Genomic DNA, 26636 nt, shown 5'->3' on the forward strand with positions numbered 1-26636 from the left:
AGAAAAAAAGACGTAATTACTAATTCATATGGTTCTGGAGTTATGAGCTTGAAATGGGGGCAGCTGTGCAAAATACAATACATATGGATTTATATTGCGCTTTAACAACAGCTTAAGCTGTAACAAAGCGCTAACATGGACAAAAGGCAAATACTGCCCCCTCATGAAAGGGTAAAACATTGCCAGAGGTCTGACCACTACTTTATCGGCACCTCCCGCAAGAAAAATCAAAACCTAAACAAATTCAGGAATGTCGCTCTCCGTCACACTTTTAAATTCAAAATATATTCAGGAATGGCGGCGAATTAGTTAAATTTACAGTCCTGTTGGTTTTTTTTCGGTGCCGCAGTGATAACGACTTTTATTTTGAAAAAACGGTACCATTGCCTTCATCCCAATGTGGCCACTTGACAAGTTCACATAAAAGTTTATTTTCTGCAAAAAAAAAAAACACAAGTGAAGTAACAGTTTATAAATCTCTTGTTAGCTGCTTTGCAAACATTCATATGTACAAACACGTCCCTGCTTATTACAAATTATTACAACATAAAACGCAGTTCAGCCTAAAAGCACGAGCCCAACAGCGTTAAGAACATTTGAGCAAACCTTTGTAAAAATGTGACAACATGAAATATGGCCTTTTTAACTCATGGTGGGGTAGTTGCACGCGCGCACGTGTGTGCGTGTTTCAGACAAATAGCATATATGGCCTGGTCGCTGATCCCTCAACAGCTCCCCCACTGGCAGAGTATACAACTACATTTTGTCTGCCTAACTGATTGCATAAAACAATCGCGTGCGCACATGCATGCACCTTAGCTTGGCTCGAAGAAATTTTCCTCATCAGCAAATGCGACTTTGACCTTTTCTAACAAACACGCAAGTGTGTGAAAATCTGCACTTCCTTTTCAAAGAGGAAGTTCTAGCCCGATGACGAGAGGACCAATTTACTCTCGTCTTCTTGACTTAACGACAAGACATCCTACATGTACGCACGCCAGCGTACGCACATGCTAAAGAGCTTCCTGTCAAAATTTCAGCCAATAAACACGTAAGAGCCACCAAGCGGAATGTGTGACAACCTCGTCGATTACCCGCAAAAAAAGCCACATGTGGGTGACTCGTTACGATTTTGGAGGAATAGCGACAGTCTGATTGGTGACCACTCATGACAGGCAGCGGGCTTGGCGCCTTCGATTGCATAGCAGAGCAGGAAATATGCATAGTCCAGCTTCGGGTCCACATGCTAGTACGCTCATAAGTACAATTCAGCGCACAAACGGCAAAAAAAAGTATTGCTGGTAGCTTTTTTTTAACTACTTGAAACACAACGATGCTGTCTGCCTACTTGAAAATTGTACATAGCGGGCATAGCGATTGTACGAATAGTTCATGGACCTGAAACGAGATTCAGTTGAAGGTCCATGTATATTTGCATCTTCTTTGCCTTCAGTGCAAAATTAAAACACCTGCTTTTAATTGATTTTCACAAACAATAAAAAGTCGTGCATTAATTATGAAATACAGTCAACTGACTTAAAAAGGAGTATTTTTATCAAAGCGTACTACTAGTGTATGGACCTGGAATTATATTTGGCGTATGGTTCATGCACGAGTATGCTCTTCCTCCTCATAATTAAGACAATGTTCACACGACATGCACAATTTGGATTATTTTTGGGGATGAGATATGCAAAAAAACAAAAAAAAGTGTTTATGGAATTAAATTAAATACGGTGCCGTCCGTGTTTTGGGGCTCATTTTACGATTGTAAATCACCACAGTAGCAAGGCAGGAGGAAGTACAGGTAATTTGAGCACACCCCCTTTCTCTCATTTAAAGGACAACCGACACCTCCGCATAAATTGTGTCCATAATTTGTAAAATCACTTCAAGTGACTTCTACTGAGCGTATTTTACAAAGATTACACCGCATATAGCTATATTTTACATTTTAAGACTCGCACTGAATATTCCGGAAGTCTTGCTTTTGAGTTGGTGACGAGTCCTCAACCTACGTCACCGAAGGAACGCCCCTGACCAAGAAAGCGACACACAATGCATTTTGGGTACCTTGTTTGGTCATAAAACTTCGTGTTGATCCGTGTTGATGGCGAAATTAGAAGGAAAACACATAAATAACGTGATAGTGAATCATTGTGTGTTGCACCAAGCACCAAGACTACTATTTGATACTAGTTGACACAAATTCCCAGCAGAGAAATCAGCCCATTTCCAGCAGAGCTTGGGCGCCATCTTGTGCATTTTCTGGGACGCTACACTGGAGTCCTGACGGCTCGAATTGATCTGGAAGGACTTATGTAATCGATTGCAAATATTTATGCGTTCCTCTTCAGAACTATTTGAATCATATTTATAACTGGACGAGTAACAAGAAAGCATCTTCGCCGAATCTGAAGCCATTGTTTTGATTCTTGAGCAAGGCAAGACGTCCTGGCGTGATGTCACGAGCAAGGGAGCGGGACCTTCTGAAACTCGCCATTTTGAAGTAGTTTTGGGACACTTTAACTCATTTTTATTGGCATTTTTGCATTTGACTAAAAATATCAGCCTGCGTGTTTTGAGTATTTTAGATGCTATAAAACGTTTTTCTGATGTCAGTTAGTTAGGAAATGGTGTCGGTTGTCCTTTAAAGGAAATGGCGATTAATTTTATTGACGTGAATAATTTTTAAAAGACGCATCGGCGTGGTTGAATGACTACTATCATCACAAATGTCCACTTAGTGTTTCAAGTGAAATCCAATTAAAAAAATCAACTGTTAAAGACAACAGTTGATTTAAAAAAATAATTTAGATTCTCGGACAAGTAGTTTCTTAAGTGCTAATTTTCCCCGCGCCTGCGAGGAGGAGATATTTTGGGCCTAATTTGATTTATATGTGAAAATATCCGAGCCAGGTTAGGTTTTGGACAAAAAAAATGGAATTGAACTGCAGTGTGAACAAACTCTCCTACAATGTCGACGCATTCGTAGAATTACGTCACACTAATGGATTAACTGTGTTTTACCAGTTGTTTTTTTTCTCCCTACTAATAGTGCTAAAAATACAAAAATAAAAATACTGGTTCATGACAAGTGTGCTAAATTGTCTTTTGAGCAAGGATAAAAGCAGTGTATGGACCCGAAAGTAGGCATCAGGGATGTTGGAAACAAGTTTGTGAGGTTTTTTTTTTTAGACTAACCAACCCGTTTTGAGCATTTCTACCATATTTTTTCATATCCAGCCTGTGGGTCCATTTACTAGTAGAGCCTGGTTTCACAAGCAGGATAATTTTCTATTGAATCGATTTGTAAAGTAAGAAAAATTTATCTTGTCTGTCATAACAAAGTGCTTATTTATTGTATTATTTACTACATTAAATGTAAATAATTGTAAATTTCTCCACTGCGAGACTAATAAAGGCCAATCCAATCCAATCCAATTATATGTGTGTATTTATATACATGGGAATAAATACTAAAATGGGTTCATTGGGGAGATAAAAAAAATGCCTGATAGGGTAAATGTCCTACTAGTTAGACAAGAAGCGTACCAGTGCATGGACCAGAAGGTGGACTTAAAAGCTCAGTAGTTAGCCTTTCCGTGTTTTAAGAAGCTAATGCTAACTGTCGCCCAACCGGGTTAAAAGTTTATGGCTTACTAACCGTCCAAAATGGCGAACGCATAGAGTCTCCGAGCAAAAGGGGGGGCAACATTCCGTGAACTGTCCAATTTGGAAACTTTCCATGGTAATTAATTAAAAAGATGGGAATTTGTTTTAGTGAAGTGCTTAGAGGGGGGCGTCAAGTTAAAAATGTTCTGGATAAAAGTTTTATACAATCGTCAGGATGTCGTGTATAGACGGGTAGGGGTCACACACACCAGGTTGTTGTCTAAACTTACTTTCGCCGTCTGTCACGGATGTTTTTATAGGCTAAAAAGAATCCAAATGTGTCATTGTCCCGTTTGTTTTTTACGTATGAGATTCTTGTCACCATATAATGTACTTTTTTTTTTTTGCCTCCCCAAAATCAATCTCATAAATTGATCCTAAATTCTAGTATTGCCTCCCTAGACATGATCGCGAACCTGCAAATCTGAAAATACCTGTACATTCCTGATTCATCAAAAGTGATGTTGACATCATGATTTTTTTTTTTTGCATAAAAAGCTTGCCTTGTTTCTCCACTTTTGGGTTCGAAACTGGTGTTTTTGGTGAGAAGACCAACCGTTTTTTTAAAGAGCTAAAAAAATATTTTTCTGGCAAAAAAAAGGAGAGTCTTCTCTTCCTTTTTGGTAGGTCCACTGAGTAGAGGTCCTGTTACGCCCTGACATGTGGGTAAAGAGAGCAAATAAATGGCCGCCATGTTCTCATACCGTGACCAAGGAGAAACACGAGTTAGCTTTTTTTGGGGGGGCGATGGATCAACTGCAAAAGGAATAAATAGAGGGTAATAAAAAGCCTTTAAAAAAGGGGTTCCAATGGAAAGTTTCCAATTTGTCCGAATTTCAAAATTCCCCACCTTAACTTCGCATTAAAAATTTACCGGTCACATTCCGGAAGCGCTTCACCCCATTCGAAGCGGAAGGTGCAGCTGGTGAGTTTGGGCTTCTCCGCCCGCCCGCCCGCCGGGGCTTATTTGAGTCTGTCCGAGCGGAACGAGTCCTCCACGGCGGGGTCGGCCAACATGAGGTCTCCCTCCAGCATGTCCAGGGCCAGAGAGCCCATCCGAAGCGGGTCGTCCAGAGCGTATGGGTCCATCTCGAAACCCGGCACGTGCGAGAGGGCGCTGGCGATTTCTTTGGACAAGCCCGGTGGAGAATCGCCTGAAGACAAATATACATGTGATGAAAAAAAAAAAAAAAAAAAACAATTAACTCATTCACTGCCAGACTATGTGCAAAAATGTGCCCACTCCAGTACCAGGGTTTTTGTCATTTTCACTCAAATTGCAGGCCACACAGAATATTGAGTTTTATAATAATAATAATAATAATAATAATAATAATAATAATAATAATAATAATAATAATAATAATAATACACGATAATTCTTTTTCTACGGCATCATGACTTTATGTTCTGACATTATTGTAGCACATTTGTGTATTCAAAATGAAATATATGTATAATTTCTACATTATTTTTGTATGCGACAAGACTTTTTCCAAGCAAAATCTGACCTTTCTGTCCTAATAAAAAATAACATTCAATGAATGATACAAAACTTAATTTTGGTATAATAAGCATAATTTAGAGGGCTTTGCCTTTCATATAAGCCATTTCTGATTCCAATAGATTAGGGGTGTCAAAGTTATTTTTTGCCGCGGGCCACATTGTATGTATGGTTTCCTCCCGAGGGCCGTTATGAATTTGAGGAAGCCATTAGAATGTTTAATCTCCTCCACATATTACATATAGAGCGCACAACAAATTAATGAATAACTCGTTTTCAAATCTGAAGTCAAGAATAATGACTTTTATTGTGGTTGACATCCAAAAATATGAAATTTTGGCTCAGATTTTAGCAATCATCATGGAATTTAACAAGTTTGATTTGCTTTCGCGGGCCGAAAAAAATGATGTGGCGGGCCGGATTTGGCCCGCGGGCCTTGACTTTGACACCTGTGATTTAAGAGGAAAAACAAACTGTTGACAGGAGAAAAATAACTCAATCAAATGAACCAACCCGTCAGGATGATGTTGGGGATACTCTGGCGAGAAGAGCCGCAGCCGCCACCGTAATTGTGGTTCTGATTCTGGTTCTGGTTGAGTACTGTTTGGTCTAAGGACTGCTGCAGAAATTGCGTGTCAACATGGCCGCCGCTCAGCACGTTGCGGCTCAGGACGTCACTGTGGCTCTCGACGGGGAACTGAAGCATAAATATGAATCATGTCACAAGGATGACATCATGTGCTGCGCTGGTCATGTGACTTGAGTTGATCACGACGCGAATGGGTCATGTGACTTCATGTCCATCATGTGGTTTCTTGTGACGGACATGGTCATTTGAAGTGTTGATTGGTGATGATGTGGTTCCAGTCGTACCTGCTGGCTGGCTTTGCCACTGAGCTGCAGGTTCACGTAAGAGTCATCCAGCAAAGAGTTGAGCAAGGCATCCTGGGGGGGGGGAGGGGGAGGACACATTACCATGGCAACAAGCAACCAGGCAGTTAACAAATAGGCCAGTCGGGGTCTCACGTTGTACAGGTCGGCGGTCAAGTGTAATTGAGGGAAGTTCCCTCTCCTCTGTTGCTCCGCTTCATGCTTGAGCTGACATTGGGAGGTCAAGGAGCCGTGGAGATAAGGTTCCAAGGCATTGTTCTTCATCAGTGCCGGGCTGACCTGAGAACTGCCTGCCCGCTGCTGCTACACGTACACATATGGAGGTTAGAGGAGGACAAAGTGAGGACAGATGTGATGAAAAAAAAAAATCTATTTAAGGTACCGTTCCAAAGTGCTGAGCGTTGGGCATGTTCTGCGGCGGTGCCTGCTGAAGGCGGACCATCTGTGCTTGATGCTGATTCAGCATGGCGGGCTGCTGGTGGAGGGGTTGCTGGCCCAGTGGATATGGCGGTAAGCGCTGGTCCAAGGTCATTTTACTCGTGTCCAAGGGCACGCCCTGAGAGAGGTGGGGGGAGATGTCACCATGTGATGTGTCGGTGCAACTGAGGTGATAAGGGAGTGAAGGTGTGTACCTGCGTGATGGAGGACAGCGTGGGTGAGATGGTAGGCGAAAATTGCTTGGTGTGATGTCGCCGAGCGTCCCCGCCCAAAACGGGCAGGACGAGCGGCGAGGGTTGCGCCCGCCTGCGCGGCGACGTGCTGACCGAGGACGTGTAAGTAGCGGAGCCGGAGCTGTAGGCGGGGTTGCTACAGCCGGAGGCCGATTGGAGGGAGGAACTACTGAGGGACGAGTGCAGCGATTGGCTGCTGAGTGAGGAGGGCAGGGAGGGGGAAGAGCCCAGAGACGATTGCAGCGACGGGTTGCTGAGTGACGAGTGCAAGGAGGCGGAGCTTAGCGAGTTGCTAAAAGAGTGGCTGCTGAGCGATGACTGGATGTTGGGGTTGCTCAGCGACGACTGCAGGGACGGGTTACTCATCGTGCCTCCGAGTAAGCCCGGCAGACCTGCAGCGGGGTCAGATCAAAAATGGAGGGCATCTTGGGTGAAACTTGCCAACACATAAAAACAAAGCAAAGACATTTAACATGGCTTTAAATAATGATTACGTTTTATCAGATAACCACATCAACCGATTTAAAGGATCTTAAGTCATTCACTGCTAGACGATGTGCAAAAATGTGCCCGCTCCAGTAGCAGGGTTTTTGTCATTTTCACTCAAATTGCAGGACCCACAGAATATTGAGTTTGGTGAATACATAAACAGTCAATTCAGTAAGAAACCTGAGAATCTCTTTTTTCATTAGAAAAAAAATTGTTAATAAATAATAATAATAATAATAAATTTCAGTTCAAGCGCCTTTCAAAGCTCTCAAGGACACTTAATAGTCACAGACAAGCAAGCAGCAGTTAATTCCTAAGTTATATTGGTGTGGAGTTATCAGAGCTTGAAATGGGGGCGGCTGTACAAAATACAATATACAGTAAAGTCTCGTTATATCGATATTCAAGGGAGTCCAAAAAAATATCGATATAACCGGGACTATCGATATGTCCGACCCTGTTTGCATGTAATTTTCTCCGTGCGTGCATAGAAATAGTATCGATATAACCGGGACTATTGATATATCCGATATCGATATAACGAGACTTTACTGTATACATTTTCCTTTATATAGCGCTTTAACAACAGCTGAAGCTAAGCGCTAACGTGGACAAAAGGCAAATGCTGCCTCCTCGTGGTAGGCAAAAACATTGCCAGAGGTCTGACTAGCACTTTATCGGCACCCAGTGCAAGTAAAACCAAAACCCGAACAAATTCAGGAATGGCGCTCTACGTCATGCTTTTCAATTCACTAATACATTCGGGAACGGCAATGAATGATTTAATCATGGAAGTGGGGGAGGGGAAGCATAGTTTTGAACCTGGAAGGAAAAACATTTTAGGCTGACTTGACCTCTCCAGTTAAAGGACAACCGACGTCTCCGGACAAGTTGTGTCCATAATTTGTAAAATGGCTTCAAATGACTTCTACTGAGCGTATTTTACAAAGATTCCACCGCATATAGCTATATTTTACGTTTTAAGACTCGCGCTGAATATTCAGGAAGTTTTGTTTTTGAGTTGGTGACGAGTCCGTACGTGACGTCACTAAAGGACCGCCCTTTACAGTAAAAAAAAGACGCATTGTAGCGGTCCTTCCATCACGTCAATGTATTTTGCTGTACTTGTTTGGTCTGGGGCCCTCATCTTGCACCCAAAAGCCGCCAGAAGGCCAGAAGAGGGCGTCCAAGCGCCATATAAGGAATTTATCAGCCTGTGTAAACAGAGGTGGCCACAGGATGTCGCCATTTTGTGCCTCTTTTTTTGGGTGAGAGATTTTCCCCCAATGTTGCCTCAAAATGGCACAAATAAAATCTTTAATCGATTGCAAACATGTATGCTTTCCTCTTCAGAACTATTTGAATCATATTCATAACTGGATGTATAACAAGAAAGCATATTATCCGAATATGAAGCCATTGTTTTGATTCACTAGCAATGCAAGACGTCTTGGCGTGATGTCACAAACTGGGGGCGGGACTTTCTGAAAATGCCCAATTCGCAGCTCAATTTTTTGCAGATTTTGGACATTTTAAGTCATTTTTATTGGTGTTTTGCATTTGACTAAAAATATCCTACTGAGTGTTTTGGGTATTTTAGATGCTATAAAACGTTTTTTTCTGATGTCAGTTAGGAAACAAAAAAGTGACGTCGGTTGTCCTTTAAGGGACAACCAACGCCTCCGGAGAAGTTGTATCCATAATTTGTAAAATCACTTCAAATGACTTCTACTGAGCGTATTTTACAAAGATTCCATGGCATATAGCTGTATTTTACGTTTTAAGACTATAAAACCAGCAGCTCATGTATTTTGTTTTTCTACTTTCATTCCTTTCATCACTTTGCTGCTGTGAAATGTAAATTTCTCCACTGTGAGACTAATAAAGGCATATCCAATAATAAAACGTTTTTCTGGTGTGAGTTAAAAAACAAAAAATGTGACGTCGGTTGTCCTTTAACTTACTAACTCATTCACTGCCATTCAATCCGTGCACCTTACCAGCCTGATGGTGGAAGGTGCCGTTGCCTCCCTCGGCGCTGTTGGCATTAATACCCAACTGGGTCAGGGTAGACGCCAGGTTACCCGTGCTGCCGCCGGGGTAGGTGGGCTCGTCCTGGTCCAGCGGTGTGGGCAGAGGTGAGGGGAAATGAAGGCTGGACAGATCTGGAAGCGACCCGCTGATGTTGAGGGACGGCGGGACGCCGTGCGCGGGAGCCGACGGCAGCTCGGGTGACATGAAGACGCTTAATACGCAGATAGAGAAATAAGAGGGATGAAATAGAATTGGATATCAAAGGGAAACAAAAAGCCAAAATAAGGTTTTCAAATATATATGCAACACACAAATATTCACCATCGTGTTTTCCTTCTAATTTCGCCATCAACACGGATAAACACGAAATTTTCAGACCAAACAAAGTTCTCGGTCAAGGGCGTGCCCTCCGTGACGTGACGTCAGGAATCGTCACCAACTCAAAAACAAGACCTCCTGAATATTCAGTGCGAGTCTTAAAACGTGAAATATGTATAGCTATATGTGGTGGAATCTTTGTAAAATACGCTCAGTAGAAGTCATTTGAAGAGATTTTACACATTATGGACACAACTTGTCCGTATGCGTCGGATGTCCTTTAAGTGACAAAGAAGCCCCAGTAGAATTCCTAATTGTACTGTGGCAAACTCAATTGGGCAAAAATAGACAATCATGATGGGGGATGCACGCTGGTGTGCATGACTTTGAAAATTAAATAATACGCTCCGGTTAAGAGTGTGCCGTTGCACTTTTTACAGCATACTAAGAATACCATAGGCCAGGCTTGCTTGAATTCATAATCAAGTCAGCCACCATAAGAATCTGAGGGCCAAATTCAGACTAAAAACTAAACGGGGCATTTATATGTGGCTTCCAAAAATCAACACTGTGTTAAGGGTGATCGTAGTGCAGTGTGTGTGTGTGTGTGTTTGTGTTATAGAGGAGGTCGCGTACTTGATGCCAGGAACTTCACATGACTTTGGTCTGGAGGTCATCACTGGAAACTGAATACACAAATAAACAAAAATCAACCACTGATTAATCTGTGTGTGTATGTGTGTGTGTGTGTGTAGGTGTGTGTGTGTAGGTGTGTTTCATCAGCGCATGCAATACATTTAACATACTTGATAACAGTGCGAATTGTGTCTTTTCTTTTAAATGTAGCAGCATAAAAATATGCTAAATGTCTCAAACGGGAATTTAATCCCAATGCGGGGTGGCAGGTAACGCATATTTCAAGATTTTTCACATTAAATTGACTTTCATTTGACAGATTCAGATGTTTGAGATGTTTCACTTCGTAATACAGTTCAGTTTGTGTGGAGTCCCCATTAATCGTGTGTGAATTATTCAAATACAATTCAATATATTGAATTTTAGTCCCCATTACGCATGTAAAATCGTTTTTCCTGAAGTTCGGATGCTTGAAATTTTCGCTTCGTAATACAGTTTGTGTGAAGTCCCCATTAATCAGGTGTACCTGGTAAGGATCATGTGTGAATTATTTAAATGCATTAAAATATGTTGAAATGTAGTCCCCATTACGAATGTAAAATCAGTTTTTCTGAAGTCCCTAAAAGACACGGTGCATTGTATGAATTATTTAAATGCATTTAAATGTATTGAAATTTAGTCCCCATTACGCATGTAAAATCAGTTTTTCTGAAGACCCCAAAAGACACGGTCCAAACATGACTTCATAAAGTCATATATTTAAAGGTGTGTAGAAGCTGACAAAGCCACCGTGTGCATGCCTGATTTTTTTGTAGAGCTGCATGTCAATTGGAAAGTGTGGTCCCCGTAAGTGATGAAAATGAAAAATATGAAAATGTGTGTGTATCCGCATGATGTTTTAACCTTCTTTTCATCCCAAGCTTTGTTGGGGATGAGCTTTGCATCATCCAGCACGTTCTCCTCAATGGGGGGGGCAGGGTACGGAAAGACTAAGGACAGAACAAGGTTGTCACTGTGATGTTGCGCAATCATCGCGTTTCATCGGCTCAGGTCGGTCTCACCGTTACGTCTCCCGGCGTGGTGTGTGAGGGTGTGACTTCCTGTGGCGAATGGGTCACCCAAGGCCGGGTTCATCACGCTGGTGTGGAGCGCTGAGTCGGAATTGGTCCTGTTGGACCACCCACACATAGACACACACACACACACACACACACACACACACACACACACACACACACACACACACACACATGCACACATAAAGGCTATCAGCGGGATTGAGCAATCACAAGTCTGCTTTTGACCCGGTCTCAATGTACTGAAAGAGATGATGTTACCAAAGCGAGCGCAATGGCTAGTTGACCCCCCTCGCCCACTATATTACCTCCTACAACCAGCCAATAACATGACAACAGAAAATGGACGTCAGCCAGGGGGGCGTGGCAGAAGAAGAGAAAGCGAAAGATGGTGGCGATGATGAAGAAGAAGAAGAAGATCTACTCTGGCAGAAATTGAATCTTCAGATTAGGAGAGAAAATATTGGAGGAAGAGGAAGTGAGGCAAAAGCAAATGAGGTAGCCGCGGAAAAGGGAGAAAGCATACCTGTCAACCTTGGCTAATAGCTGCCCTTATAAATGATTACAATTCCCGTATAAAAGTTGTAGTACGGCGTACATTATTTGAAATTATTAAAAAAAAAACACTAACACAAGCAGAAATGCAGTTTACTGCGCATGCGCACATTATGCTTTCATAGTCATTCCACATAATTTTCCACGTGTTCGGCAGTTTTAAAGTGGCTCTTTAGATCGTAAAATCCACTTGCAGAAACTTTTAGATCCTTTTTAAACGAAAACTGAGGAGCTTCTGTCAACCATCCTATCCATCCAGCGTATTCACCTTGGAGACTCTCCCATTCTTTTTGGTGGCGATCCGATCTTAGAGTTTTTCTCTTCTTACTTGCGGTTCTCTCATGCTTATTTCTAAGTTACAACTAGTTGATTCCTCGATTGCAACACAAATGCCGGACTTCAAATACGGAAAGGGAAATACGAAACCAAATGAAAACAATGTGACGCGCATGCGCATATCATGCTTCATCGACAAAGACTCGATAACCAAAGACCTTTTTTTTTTTAATCGTATAAAAGTTGTTATACGCCGTACACAATAATACAGGTAAAACATACAGTGAAACCTCGGTTTACGAAGCCCTTGGCTTACAAACTTTTCGGTTTAAGAACGTTACATTTATGAAAATTTTACCTTGGCATACGAACTATTTTTCGGGATACACATGGAGCTGCCACAATGAGTGATGTGTCGTTTGCGAAAGAACCCGTTCTCCTAACAAGAAAATGGTGGCCACTGTTTTTGTCCTCTATTCCCCGCCCCCAGTCTTCGGTTAAAGCCACGTGATTGGTCAAGAACCCAGCAGTGGGGGTGGGGGGGTTAAACATTAAAGAGACAGGCAGACAGAGAGAGAGTGAGAAAACACACACACGAAATGGAGATGACAGAGCTTGAAACAAAAAAACAAAAGTGTGAGAGTGTGAGAATAGTGAGAAAATGGATCTAAAACAGTTAAAATATCCCATCAATCAGGCTCCACAAACAACCCGCACAAGTCATCTGTACACTTGATGCAAAAAGCTATCAACCCAGCTAAATAGATCACAATTGATGAAGAACTAGATGCAATTATCACAGAGAAAACACCTACAAGTGATCATTCCTCAAGATGATGAAAGAAGCCTGTGTTCCTCATCAAGTGTTTAATGCTGAGGAAACCGGACACTCCATTCCATCAAGCCATTAACGACCATCACAAAGGTAAATAAAATGACGTTATTGTAGTTTATTTCTTTAATCATAATACTATTGCACATTTATTATAAATAAAATAAGGTATATTTTGTGTAGTTTTAAGGCTTAGAAAATTATGTTTTATGGGGACCTGGGAACGGATTATTCTCATTTTAATGGTTTCCTATGGGAAATTAATTTTTGGGATGCACACTTTGCCTTATTCACTCTGTCTGGGAACCAATTAAGTTTGTAAGCCAAGGTCCCACTGTAAGTTGACAGGTATGAGAAAGGGAAGAATACATTGAAGACAAAAAAGGAAGAGGAAGAAAAAAAGATGTAGAAAAGAAAGGAGAATGAAGAAAAGTAAGAAAGGGGAAAAGCAAGATGAGGAATATGAACAGAAAGAAAAGAGACGAGCAAAGAAAAGGGGAAGGAAAAAAAGGCCTTGGGATGAAAAAAAGAGCGCAAGGAACGCAAAAAGTGGGTCAGAAGAGCCCAAAATAAGAGAAGGGAGGGGGAAAAAGGTGGAAGGTAGAAAAGGATGAAGTGGAGGATTCACCTGTTGAGCGCAGTGGTTGGGAGACGTAACAAGTGGCTTTTATCCCCCGGGAAGATTCCGGCGGACCAATTCCTTTTCACGATCGACAAGAACAAAACGTTACTGGGCTTTGCCCACCCACCCCCACCCCGGCAACAGGGTGCAAAAAAATAAAATACAATAAAAGTCACGTTGGGGTGGAAGAAGAGGAAGCGCGGGATAAAGTCAGCCTCAGGGAAAAAAAAAAAAAAAAAAAACGCAAGCGGGACAGACGCTAAAACGGAAGCCTCGGCTGAAAATCCAGTGAAGAAACCACCGGTCGTCGTGGGAGCCAGCGTGTTATGCGGGTGCGTTTATTTGGTGGTTAGAAAAGCGGCGGGAAGAAGGCTGGTAGATTCCCCCCAAGAAGAAGAAGAAGAAGAAGAAGAAAGAGGTGTGTGACAAAAACAAGAAAAGAACAAGTGGCTTGCTAGCTAGCATTCGAGTGACAATGACAAAAACCCGGGCACTGGAATGGACACATTTTTGCACGTCTAGCAGTGAATGAGTTAATCACGATTTTATTTTATTTATTTTTTTTGGTGGGGGTGAGTTTTCATGGAGCTATCATCATGTAAGGAGTAGGGAATGAGATAAAAGATTCCCAACACAGCCAAAGGCCCCAGGTAGCAGCAAGATGGCCGCAGACGGTGTCCCCATGGAGACGGAAATGGGTGGGAGGGGGGGGGGGGGGGGGGGGGGTGGAGTCATAGCATGTACCTTCTCCAGCTGGGATCCGGTGGTGGTGATAAATAGGCGGAGTTATAGGTGGCGTTGTCCGCCTGAGGAAATAACTGCTAAGAAAATGTTCACGTCACAAAAATCTTCCAAAACCAAAGAAAGCGCAACTTTTTGAATGTCTTTGTGGCACTTTCACTTTCCGTGTATATCCTACGTTCACATAGTTCTCTGGAGTCAACCCCCCCGCCCCCCCTCCCCCAAAAAAAGTATGACAATGTAATAATAAATTTCATTTATAAGCGCCTTTCAAAACTCTCAAGGTCACTTTACAGTCACGGGATAAGTTTTTCTGTGGGTGAGCAGTGTAGATAGCCAGCTGATAGATACGTTAGCTAATAGTTACCTAGCAGCGAGATAGCTAAATGATAGCTAGCTAGATAGTTAGACAGCTAATAGATAGCATATATATTGTATTTTTTTTATTGTATTTATGTATTTTGTTTTTCTACTTTCATTCCTTTCATCACTTTGCTGCTGTGAAATGTAAATTTCTCCACTGTGAGACTAATAAAGGCATATCCAATCCAATCCAATCCAAATAGATAGCTAGGTAGCTAGCTTGATAGCTAGCTAGACTGTCTTAATACGTTTTTGTGTGGGTGAGCAGCGGCAGCCACCCGCGCAGTGTTCACTCAACCCGGAAGTAACTCAAATAGATAGAAAGCTAGCCTGCTAGCCAATAGATAGCAAATAGCTAGCCAGCTAGATAGATAGCCAGCCAGCTAGATAGCTACATAGCTAATAGATAGCCAGCTAGATAGCAAATAGTCGCATATCCCCATTTGTTTTTGTTATGCGTCTCCGCAATTCTTGGATGACTGCGTAAAACATTAAAAAATAAAGAAGAGAGAGCGAGAGCGAGAGCGAGAGAGAGAGAGAGAGAGACAGAGAGAGACACACAGAGATCGTGAGAGACAGAGAGAGACAGAGAGAGACAAAAAGATAAAAAGAGATGTTAGAGACTTTCATTATTGAATGCAGAACAGGACGTTCTGATCGTCTTTTTGTGATGTAACGTTTTCTTTCTGTGACCAAAAACATGTTGTGACTTTGCACTTTTTTTCTTAACTAACTTATTGTTCACTAAAAGCACCAGAAAACCTAACTGGCAAAATAATATCCGTTAATCGTTGTACTAACATTAATATCCATTAATAATAATAATACATTTCATTTATAAGCGCCTTTCAAAACTCTCAAGGTCACTTTACAGTCACAGTATCAGTTTTTCTGTGGGTGAGCAGCAGCAGCCACACGCGCCAGTGTTCACTCAACCCGGAAGTAACTCAAATAGATAGAAAGCTAGCTACCTAGCTAGCTCAGAGTTAGCTAATAATCACTCAACCTGAAAACAACTCAAATAGATAGAAAGCTAGTTAGCTAGCTCAGAGTTAGCTAATAATCACTCAAACCGGAAGTAACTTTAATCGATAGAAAGCTAAAGTTTATGTTCATGAACAAAGACTTTTATATATATATATATATATCACTTAATTTGAGAATTCAATGTTATAGAATTATGCTTTATAAACATAATATTGAAAGCAAATCAAATAATAATAATAATCAAATATCAACGATATTATTATTGTGATGGCTTCCCCAAAAATATATTATCATAAGTTCAGAGACGCACAGCTTAATATACCGTCACTAGATGAGGCCCATTATCATTTGTTTGCCTTTGAAATACGCATAAAAGAGCATAACACATTGAGCTTCTCTTTGATGTCCTTTACGGGCTGCCACTAAAAGTGCTTTGAAGGAACGTAAGAAAGGATACTTGGCGATTTCTGTAGGGTCTGATGGGCGGCACGAAGCGACGTTCCCTGTGGACCCGTTCCACCAGGCCGTGATGACGCGTGGAGCGCGCCGCCGACTCCAGCGATGGCGGGAAGGCGCCCTGCGTGAGACCAAAACACGCTCCAGCGGGGGGTTGCCGCTGTTCCAGCAGTGGAGGTGACGTGACCGCACTCACCGGCAGGTCTTGAGGCCCTCTGCCTATTTGGTTTACGTTGGGCAGCGAGCCACCGTAATACGGACCTTGGGTCCGGGCCAACCGGAGCTTCTGAGCCTGTAACTGGACACCAAAAAAAGACACTCTTTACATTGATCTGCAATACAATCGAATACATATTGATTTAAAAAGCGCTTTAACAACAGCTGAAGCTGGAACAATAACAACAACATTAATCATAATAATAATAATAATAATAATAATAATAATTTAATTTTAAATTTAAAACAGATTCTTATCTTACAGACAGTGTATATTCGGTGTTCAAATACCTGACATGTTTCATCGTCTACTTCCGCCTTCGTCAGAGGTTAATACAACTAATAATAATAATAACAACAACATTAACAATAATAATAATAATAATAATAATAATAATAATAATACAGTAAAATTTTATTACATCGATAGTCCGGTTATATCGATATTTTTTCCGACTCCCGAGAATATCGATATAACGAGACTTTACTGTAATAATAATAATAATAATAATAATAATATGAATATGAATATGAATATAATGAAAGACGCTGGATTTAACAACAGCGCCAATTTGTCGGTCAATGTTTAAAGTCAATGTCCAGTGTAAGACCCCAGTTTGTGACTGTTGACTTCAGAAGATGATGAAGTCGTGATGCTACCTGAGCTAAATCACAATCACAACAATGGTCACATGGAACTGCGGAACAACATCAAATGGGCTAACTTTGCTTAGCATAATGTAGAATAGCCAAAGTCTGTGCCAATTGTCACAAAGCCAAAAACACAAAATGACACAAGGCAGGCCAACGGATCCACCACCCAAAAAAAGCCCCCGCTAGCAGTTACAGCTGAATGAAGCCAATGGAGGAAAACATTAAATTCTTACATACACAATTTCTTGCTCAGTGTGTTTCTGCTGTTATTTGAGTTGCAAAATATTTTTTTGTGATTGGAGCAGCTCATTCGACGCACGTTATTTATCATAAGAGGAGCAACAGGAACTACTGCATAGGTACCGCCAGAAGACAAAAAAATACATGTATATACGATAATAATATACTGACAAGAATGGCGTGCTTGTCCCTCCAAAGGCTCTCCCCGGTGAGCATGAGGAGAACCCTACAAACGCCGCTGATAATTTCACTTCATTGGTGGCCCACATAGTCCTCTGCCTACGTTCAACGGCTTTTCCTGAATTTCACCCCTGCCTTCCTCTCCTATCCCGATTCCATCACCAAAAAACTACATCTTGGACTTCACAACTACCAGATCAAAGAGTGTCAGGATCCTTATAACATATTCTCTTCCATCACCCTCAGGCGTGTGTGCTAGGGCGCCTACGGCTTGCATGACTATAGTGAATATAGACTTATAACCTAGTTTACACAGCATACAGTAGTAGTGGAATGGATCACAGACAATGATTTAGTCCAAGTACACAGAATATCTTGGAGGCCAAAGCAAATATACCCCCAACCCCCTCTACACTTTAGAGGAGCGCAGTGGTCTTCAGCTCCAAGTATCTTGAGGTCCACCGTTTCGAGGACCTCACCTGGAACTGAAACACTTGCCATCCTCTCAAGAAGTCTCCCTCAAGGACCTGGAGGATTAAGAACACATTGAGAAACACCTTCTTTCCACAAACTGTTGGATTATTAAACTCAAAACTGTTCCCTGAAATCAGCCGCACACTGCATGCCTAATTCATCCCTCCAAAGTACTTGATTGTATGTGTAATTCAAGCGTCTTGAATTCTGCTGGATTGCATTTTATCAATCTCATTTTGCTCTATTTTTATGTCCACGATTCCTGGGATTTACTGAGCTAAATTGGAACTCGGTATTTCGTATTTGGTGCAAGATAATGTGGAAATGTGTGTTGGTATGACAATAACATTCTTTTTGGTAACAGTGGTCAGAGTGAGGTAACTATGGTTACTGCGGTAACTATAGCGACTTTTTAGCAAGAATCCCACTGACGCGAAATTGTAAGCGAAACGCATTTTGACGGGGCACCTTCATCATTCCCAACGCAAATCTCAACATCGCCAGTTACAACACGACTGAAACTTACTTTCAATAACTCGTTTGTCAATAGTACATAACGAAACTCCAACGAAATTAACTAGCACTCCTCAACCACCAGGATAAGGGCTTTCCAACTCACAAGCTAGCTAGATCCAACGGCTTCCTGCTGCAAAATATGCGTCCAAAGTAACCATTTCCAAGGAAAAGGCAAATTGGGCGAGACTTCCGCCACAGCCGAATTTTCAAGGAGTATCGTAGATTAACAAACGAGCCACCGCGTACGCCGAAACTGAAACACACAACGCGAAAATCAGCTTCCCAAAGGACTATGTGCAGAGGGACTTCCGGCGTGGGATGACAGCTCGCTCAGTTGGTAAACAAGGCGACGAGCCGCCGAAGCTAACATGCTAAGCAGGCTAACGGCGCAGCGCAAGCCGTTAGAGGCCTCGCAAACTTGCCGCTCAAGAGCAAACACGTCGAATGGCGGCTCTTTGGGTCGGTTTTCCGACGGGCTCCGACAACGTCTGGTGGGCTGGAGGGTGCCGGGACACCGGCTGAGGCCTGCCTACGCTTGCTCGTTAGTGGGTTCGACCACGTCCACCTCAGCCAGCGGGGGCGACGAGGTGGCAGGCAGGCAGGGGCAGGCAGGCAGGCAGGCAGGCGGACAAGCAGGCTCACCCGAGTCGACGTGATGTCCATCATGACCTCGTGGAAGGCGGCCGTCTCCTCGGCTTGCCGCTGCGTATGCAGCGCGATCTTCTCGCTGAATTTACGAGGGTTGCCGACCCCGGCCGCCGTGGGGCCACAGGGCCCCGGCGCTGGGCCGCCTGAGCCCGCAGACATGTTGTCGCTCGCTCGCTCCGCTCACTTGAGACGAGCGCCCGCCCGCCACAGCATTACTGCGACGTCACTGACCCGGCCGCACAGAGATCGCTTCCGCAGCTATTCTGGCCAGGAGGCCTCACTCCACGTTTTCGCGCAAACTGATGACCTATGACCTTCGAAATGACCAACTGGCCGACATGGCAATCGGACAGAGATGACTTGGGTCGTACTTTCGTTGTGTACGCAGCACTTGGCTGCACCCTTTCACCCCACATCATAACCATCCTGTAACATATTCCGTGACGTCACCGCGAGGACAAAAATTCACACCCAAAGCGCCACGCGGCGCGGTTCCCATAACAACGAGTCCACAAAGTCATTAGCCCCCACGCAAACAAACAAACGGCGACATCTGACCTTTGGGTACGGGAGTTATCTGTCAAGTATAAACGATCTCAATTTTTGCTGGGATAAAAGCTTCTGAGCGCTACCTGCCGGTGTCGCTCCGCAAGTGCAAAAGAGTCCGCTCGATTCTTCCACTTTTTCTCTCAACCAGCAATGTCCACTCGAATGGAATTCTTAAAAATTAATAACAGTTCAAGCGTAATGTCTAACCAGGGACGTATATATGAATTGGTTAACTTCTGAACGAGAAGTGGAGGCATCTGCATCCCTCTTATACTGGAACTTGATAACGCGTTGATTTCTATGGGGGTAAACATTGCAATGTATGACTTAAAACAAAGCTCGTCGGCATACAATTCGTTGCCAAATGTAAACGTAACCCACGTAAATCGGTAAAAATCAGTAAAAAAAACACGCTCATAAGAATGGCTACAGCAAGAAAATAAGGTCAGTAAGTTCAGTGTGAGTGGCAACGTAATATGAGTAGCAACGTACTGGCGGAGTGCTTTTTGAAAATCAAAGTCATGCTTTACATAACACCGCGTTGTCGAAGAGTACTGTAAACAATCACAATAAGACCACGTGTTGGGGGGAAAAAAGGCTCCCGTCACTTGAATCAAAAATAATTTCTTCGTTGTTGGTTTACGTAACGCGAATTATCACAATGAATATCATTTTCCATGACATTTCTAATTGAAAAGCGATGTTACAGACGAAGAGGAGCTCCTCCAACGTTTATCAACCGATTTCACCTGCAAATGGTTAATGTAATTGACATCGAAACAACTATTTAGCACATTGTTCAAAAGTACACATTTTCAGAGAAAAATTCCAAAATGAAGTGATATTTCACCCATGACCTCCCATATTTCCGCATTCGTCCAAAACATCCACATCAAAGGGTTTAAGATATTGTAAATTGAGGGGTTTGTTGTTTTTAGTGGGTAGCTACTTTACGACCTGCGAAAGAGAAGATGGAATCCTTTAAATAGTTTTATTAAATAAAAAAAAATAGAGAAGTCTACGACGTAACACTCTCGAGACAGCCACTTTCCTTATAACTACTACCACTTCCTGGTTCTCTTCAACAGCCAATCAGAAGCTACCAATAATTTACGTACGCGTATTCTTAACGTGAAATATTATGCCCAAACAAAGTTATAAGAATTAATAGCATAATCTTTCAATATTAAGCAGATTTCCACCCGAAAGAATCCAATTACATGTTTCTTAAAGGATTCCATTTACATTAAGGAATTAGAAATGATTAGATTAACCTTTATGAGTGTCCTCCTTATGTAATGTCTTTTATTTATGATACTAGTGCAGCGTGTTCTACCGGAGAGAAATCCCTTGTGTGCCAATAAAGATAGTTCTGATTCTGATTAAAAATAGTCAGGCTTCAATTCTGACATTTTACACTTCATAAATAGAATTTATTTTACGGCATTTATGTGCTAGGTCAAAAATCTGTTTGGTCATATGTATCAAGTGTTTCCGAGGAAGGATAAAATTGAGCGTATTGTTACTGAAATGAACCAATCAGCGAAGATGTCCGTGTAAGCTCTCAGTCTCAGTCAATCAGCGAAGAGTAGACAAAACCATTAAAATTCAACAAAGCACATTTAAATCACATTTATGCGGAATATGAACAAATGATCACCTTATGCTATGAATGAGGATGGACTTCTGATGACGAGTACCAAATAAATTTGATTAAAAGGTTCGTTTTGAAACGGTGCTCACAAGAATATAGTTTTGGGTTCCAAGACCATTTCTTTGCAGCTTCAGATTTGGCTTCGACAAACTGCATTCTATTTTTTTTAATTTGAATATATATGTGAATATTTGTCTATCAATGTCAAGACACAAAAATGAACACAAAATAAACAAATTACTTTTAATCAGTAACAATCACAAATTTCTTATCCAATGGCATTTAAAGGACAACGGACACCTCCGGACAAGTTGTGTCCATACTTTGTAAAATCACTTCAAATGACTTCTACTGAGCGTATTTTACAAAGTTTCCACCGCATATAGCTATATTTTCCGTTTTAAGACTCACGCTGAACATTCAGGAAGTCTTGTTTTTAAGTTCCTGATGTGACGTCACGTCAGGAACGCCCCTGACCAAGAAAGCGACACAATGCATTTTGGGTACTTTGTTTGGTCTGAAAACTTCGTGTTGATCCGTGTTGATGGCGAAATTAGAAGGTAAATACATAAATAATCCGATGGTGAATCGTGTGTTGCACCAAGACTACTATTTGATACTAGTTGACACGAATTCCCAGCAGACAAATCAACCCATTTCCAACAGTGCTTGGGCGCCATCTTGTGCATTTTCTGGGACGCTACATTGGAGTCCTGACGGCTCGAATTGATACGGAAGGACTTACTTAATCGATTGCAAATATTTATGCTTTCCTCTTCAGAACTATTTGAATCATTCATAACTGGATGAGTAACAAGAAAGCATCTTCTCCGAATCTAAAGCCATTGTTTCGATTCGAGATCAAGGCAAGACGTCCTGGCGTGACGTCATGAACAAAGGGGCGGGACCTTCTGAAACTGGCCATCGCCAAGGTCATTTTGATGTAGTTTTGGGACAGTTAAACTCATTTTTATTGGTGTTTTGACTAAAAATATCAGTCTGCGTGTTTTGGGTATTTTAGATGTTATAAAACGTTAGAAAACAAAAAAATGGTGTCGGTTGTCCTTTAAATGTCACATAAATATATGTAGACATATCAAGTTGCTTTAAAATATTTTTTTTACTTGTTCTTCATTAAAATGCCCCCCCTGTCAGAAGAGCAGCATCAGCGGTCACATTTTGACAAAGAGCACAGCGGTGACGGCGGTGAACCCCAACAACATGGTGGCCACTTCAGCCAGGCGCCGCCGCCCGCGACCCAACTGCTGCGGCAACACCTCCATGAAAGTGACGTAGACGAAGGCGCCCGCCCCCGCACCCTCCAGCGTCCTCCGCGCCACTCCAGCCCGCGGCGATAGAGCGTTCTCCGACAAGATGGCGCCTGCGCCCACGCCTATCGGTGCGGCGGAGGCAAAGAGCAGCAGGCTACCAACTAGCGGCGTATGCCGTAGCCCGGCGTGACCTAGCGTGAAAGCAAGGCTAAGCGCTAACACGCTATTGTGAATGGCTAGCGGCCCACATACCTCCGCCACTTCCTGGCTGCCCTCCAGCAGACCAACCGCTAACCCCTCGAATACCGCGTGGAGGCACAACGAGAAGACTAAAACACAGGCGCGCAACACGGATGGCGACGCAGTCGCCGGGCGTGCATGCGTGTGATATTTGTTTTCGTCGCCGTCTGCCAGCAGGCCCCGTCCCTCCTGGTCCAGATTGGATGGCTCTTCGGTGAAGGCCAAGAATAGCTGCTCCAAAACCAGAACCAAGAAGAAGCCCATGGCCACGATGAACTCCGCTAGCGGGAACTGGAGCTGTGCGCCACGACAACGTTGTTAAGAAAACACTTGATTCATTTCAAAATATCAACGTTTTGACATGTTACATAAAAGGCATCATATAAAAACATCAAAGCTTGAAAAAGACTGAACTCAAAAAAAGAAACAAAATCAAAAAAGTCGTCAAAATATCAGTAAAACAACCGCGAACTGAGTATTGATACGTCAAACTTTGGGATTAAAACAGGGGTGTCAAAGTCATTTTTTCCCGCGGGCCACATTGCAGTTATGGTTTCCTCTCGAGGGCCGTTATGAATTTGGGGAACCCATTAGAATGTTTAAATCCCTTCAAATATTACATATAGAGCACACAGCAAATTAATGAATAACTCGTTTTCAAATCTGAAGTCAAGAATAATGACTTTTATTGTGGTTGACATCCAAAAATATGACATTTTGGCTCAGATTTTAGCAATCATCATGCAATTTAACAAGTTTGATTTGCTTTCGCGGGCCAAAAAAAATGATGTGGCGGGCCGGATTTGGCCCGCGGGCCTTGACTTTGACACCTGTGGATTAAAACATCGACGCCAAAAATGAAACGACTGAATATGCTAACAAAATGTTTTACGAATAAATTAAAAAAAATCAATAAATACAGTAAAGTCTCGTTATATCGATATCGGTTATATCGATAGTACTGCTTATTACGATACTATTTCTATGAACGCAAGGAGAAAATTACATGCGCGCAGGGTCGGATATATCGATATTTTTTCGGACTCCCGAGAATATCGATATAACGAGACTTTACTGTATATCACAACGAACACGCCAATTGTTAGGTTCAAATGTTGCGCAATAAGGTAAATATTTAATTCCGTTAAAAATTATTAAAAGATTAACAGTAACAGTTAATGCTAGTATTAGCTTGTAATATTCTAACCTAACAATATATAAAGGTTTTCCAAGTATAAGGTACACCACATTATAAGACACTATAGTAGAGGCTGGGGTTACACACTACTTCACATATAAGGCGCACCTGGGTATGAGGCGCAGGGTTATCTTTGGAAAAAAAAAATCAAGGCTTTTGGGTGCGCCTTATACACCGGAAAATCTGTCTAGCTAGCTAGCTATGTAGCTGGCTATTTATTAGCTATATGGCTATCTAGCTAGTTAGCTAACTGGCTATCTGTTAGCTAGCTAGCTAGCGTTCTATCTATTTGAGTTACGTCTGGGTTGAGTGAACAGTCACATGCACCAGGCATGTGACTGCCGCTGCTCACCCGCAGAAAAAACGATTTTGTGACTGTAAAGTGGCCTTGAAAGTTTTGAAAGGCACTTAGAAATGAAATGTATTATTATTATTATTATTATTATTATTATTATTATTATTATTATTATTATTATTTGTACAGGCATGCTTACCGTAAGTCCGGCATGGGCGACGACGTCACCGAAGCCGTTAAAATAATCCGGGAGAAGGTCCAAAAGACACGTGGCAAGAAACACGCCGGCCCCAAAACTGTTCATCAGAGCCTGCGCGCGCCTACGACAAGCTGCCAACAAAAACAAGCGCCATCAAATTGACAGTTGATGTCGTTGACACGTAAGCGACACGCTTGAACTTCCTCACCTGAGCCGCCGAAGGCCCAAGGCCCCACCCCCTGTACCAGGCAAAGGGGCACCAGACCGCTGATCATGGTGACGGTCAGCAAGGTCACCAGCGCCAACATCTTCGCAGCCAAGGCGGCCATGTTAGAGGATGACGTTCCCCACGCCGATGTCAGACAAAGATGGCGGCGGAAAACGTAGCGGCCATCATCGACACTCTTGACTGAGAAGGAAATGTCACGTGAGCCGGTCTGCAATTGCTTTTGTTATCGTTTTAATGTTACTATTTATTTTCTGCCAAGTTATATTAGTGTACGCTTTCTGCTATGAAGCGCAGACTTGATGCTCCATTTCGAGTCATCAATGCTATTTCAGGTGAAAGGTCAAGTGTACGCCTTAGATTTTTTTTTTTCTTTAAAAAGCAACACAAACAATATGATGACTCCTGTTGTTTCCTTCCTTGCTTTGTTCTTTTCTTCCATCCTTTCTATATTTGGAACAGAAATATCACATGACAACCTTTACTTGTGTAATAAGTCAAGATGTCTTGTTACCTACCGTCCTCATTATCTCGCCATTGGGCTACCCTATATTGTGTGTGTTTGTCTCTTCCCTTGTATGTTGAATTAGATTGACAAGTGAAAAAAAACGCGTTGGGTAACTGATAACTAGCATTTCTGCTAAAATTTGGTGCATTTACACTGTTTATTCATGAGTTAATTAATGTCCTGTCAGAGATGTTCGATCGGACACTGTGGATGAAGGCTCGGACCCAGAAAGATTGTCCCTACTGCCGGCAGGAAACACAGCAATTCATGACGGACGCCTGAATTCTGCAGCCCTTTGCCAAGCTATTTATTGAGAGCAAATGGAAATTTAAGCGATACATTAGTAGAACATAGTTTTCTTGATTAGAATACGACACCCCTGGAATGTTCTGAGCGCGAACAGCTGTAAGCAATAAACATAAATTCCATAAATTTATAACCTGGCTAATGAGCTCTTCCTGTGAAGGAGTTTTAAGTCGTAAATTGCTTCGGTGATAAAGGAGTATCTCAAGTCCTAAATTCTGTCCAAGGCCGGATCTCTTAGAGCTGATGAAGATGACAGTTTAACTTGCTGTGTCTGTTGACCTGATTGAGCCCAGGTTGTCTGTGCTTCAATCGTGTATTTGAGTCACACACTAAGCATATAACAGCATGAAACTTTTTAATATGAAAACGGATTATTCTCTATCATGTCCTCAGTCTTAATGACACAAATAAATAAACAAATAAACAATAAATAATTAGATAAATAGAGTAGAATAATTTATCAGTTCTGTTGTATTCCACTTGGATACAATCATCTATTTTCAAACTTAGATTTTGGTTCTTCTACTTTCCGGTGATGGCCATTTTTATTGAATCAAAACTTACATTTAATTTTCGATAAAATATATATATTTTTTGCCTGTAATATTTAATTTTACAGCTCAAGAATGACATTTTTCGGCCCTACATTCTGACTTTATTCTCATAAATGACAAATGTTGGTCAAGTAATATAACAACTTCACAATTTTAACAGCTACCCCAGCCCATAAATGAGAAATAGAAATGTCTTGAAAATAGAAAAGAAAAAACATTCGCGTCAGTATTCCCAACGTTGCAAAAGCGAACCAGAGTCACGTGATCACGCTGGAGCCAGGAAAATAACTTACCCGCTAAAGTCACCGAATCCCAACGTGAAAACTTTGACCAAACGTTCCGTCAGGAAGTGAAACCTTCTTGTCACGAAGTCAAAAAAGTGTTATTCCATGGTTGGTTTTCTTTTCTTTCTTTTTTTCTTGTGGTGTCCTCGTTGCTCCGGGAACTGAGTCAATTCCGATCAGCTGATGCCATTTCCCATTTCGATTCCGGAAGATGTCAAGTTCCCGTAAACGGGCATTGTATTTCCGATTGTCAAAATAAAAGCTATTAGTGCTTTGCCTCCGTTAACTGCTTTTATTG

The 26636-nt window shown here is 42.0% G+C and overlaps 2 protein-coding genes across 4 annotated transcripts; both read right to left on the reverse strand.

Moving 5' to 3' along the window:
* Positions 1-411: 411 nt before the first annotated feature.
* Positions 412-19282, reverse strand: LOC148896978 (CREB-regulated transcription coactivator 2). 3 transcript variants are annotated; one of them, XM_088998902.1, is made up of 15 exons: positions 19049-19282; positions 16323-16424; positions 16128-16247; positions 14324-14385; positions 13586-13657; positions 11280-11386; positions 11122-11207; positions 10219-10268; positions 9231-9475; positions 6703-7133; positions 6453-6626; positions 6206-6370; positions 6053-6124; positions 5693-5876; positions 412-4829 (listed from the first exon to the last, which is right to left on the reverse strand). In XM_088998902.1, the coding sequence occupies exons 1-15, from the start codon at positions 19211-19213 to the stop codon at positions 4639-4641; spliced, it is 2226 nt and encodes a 741-aa protein (XP_088855028.1). In that variant the 5' UTR covers positions 19214-19282; the 3' UTR covers positions 412-4638. The 3 variants fall into 3 exon arrangements, with proteins under 3 accessions (XP_088855028.1, XP_088855027.1, XP_088855029.1); XM_088998901.1 differs by having other exon boundaries at positions 6206-6373; positions 19049-19281; XM_088998903.1 differs by lacking the exon at positions 13586-13657 and having other exon boundaries at positions 6206-6373; positions 19049-19281.
* A 2204-nt stretch (positions 19283-21486) lies between these two features.
* LOC148896979 (zinc transporter ZIP1-like) lies at positions 21487-26523 on the reverse strand. The gene is made up of 4 exons (XM_088998657.1): positions 26348-26523; positions 24669-24869; positions 24461-24591; positions 21487-23065 (listed from the first exon to the last, which is right to left on the reverse strand). The coding sequence occupies exons 2-4, from the start codon at positions 24787-24789 to the stop codon at positions 22430-22432; spliced, it is 888 nt and encodes a 295-aa protein (XP_088854783.1). The 5' UTR covers positions 24790-24869; positions 26348-26523; the 3' UTR covers positions 21487-22429.
* Positions 26524-26636: the final 113 nt, after the last annotated feature.

This window comes from Hippocampus bargibanti, linkage group LG06 (assembly GCF_051943395.1).
Source record: "Hippocampus bargibanti isolate YZ-2025 linkage group LG06, ASM5194339v1, whole genome shotgun sequence".
In the NCBI taxonomy this organism is placed as follows: domain Eukaryota; kingdom Metazoa; phylum Chordata; class Actinopteri; order Syngnathiformes; family Syngnathidae; genus Hippocampus; species Hippocampus bargibanti.

What these genes read in the sequence shown, in the direction of transcription:
- LOC148896979 (XM_088998657.1), bottom strand. Translation starts at nt 24,789, where the DNA reads ATGGCCGCCTTGGCTGCGAAGATGTTGGCGCTGGTGACCTTGCTGACC. An exon ending in TTGGGCCTTCGGCGGCTCAG is followed by an intron (nt 24,592 to 24,668) that starts GTGAGGAAGTTC and finishes TTTTGTTGGCAG; the next exon opens with CTTGTCGTAGGCGCGCGCAG. An exon ending in TCGCCCATGCCGGACTTACG is followed by an intron (nt 23,066 to 24,460) that starts GTAAGCATGCCT and finishes CGTGGCGCACAG; the next exon opens with CTCCAGTTCCCGCTAGCGGA.
- LOC148896978 (XM_088998901.1), bottom strand. Translation starts at nt 19,213, where the DNA reads ATGTCTGCGGGCTCAGGCGGCCCAGCGCCGGGGCCCTGTGGCCCCACG. An exon ending in AAGCTTGGGATGAAAAGAAG is followed by an intron (nt 10,269 to 11,121) that starts GTTAAAACATCA and finishes TTGTGTATTCAG; the next exon opens with TTTCCAGTGATGACCTCCAG. An exon ending in TGTGAAGTTCCTGGCATCAA is followed by an intron (nt 9,476 to 10,218) that starts GTACGCGACCTC and finishes CTGCGTATTAAG; the next exon opens with CGTCTTCATGTCACCCGAGC.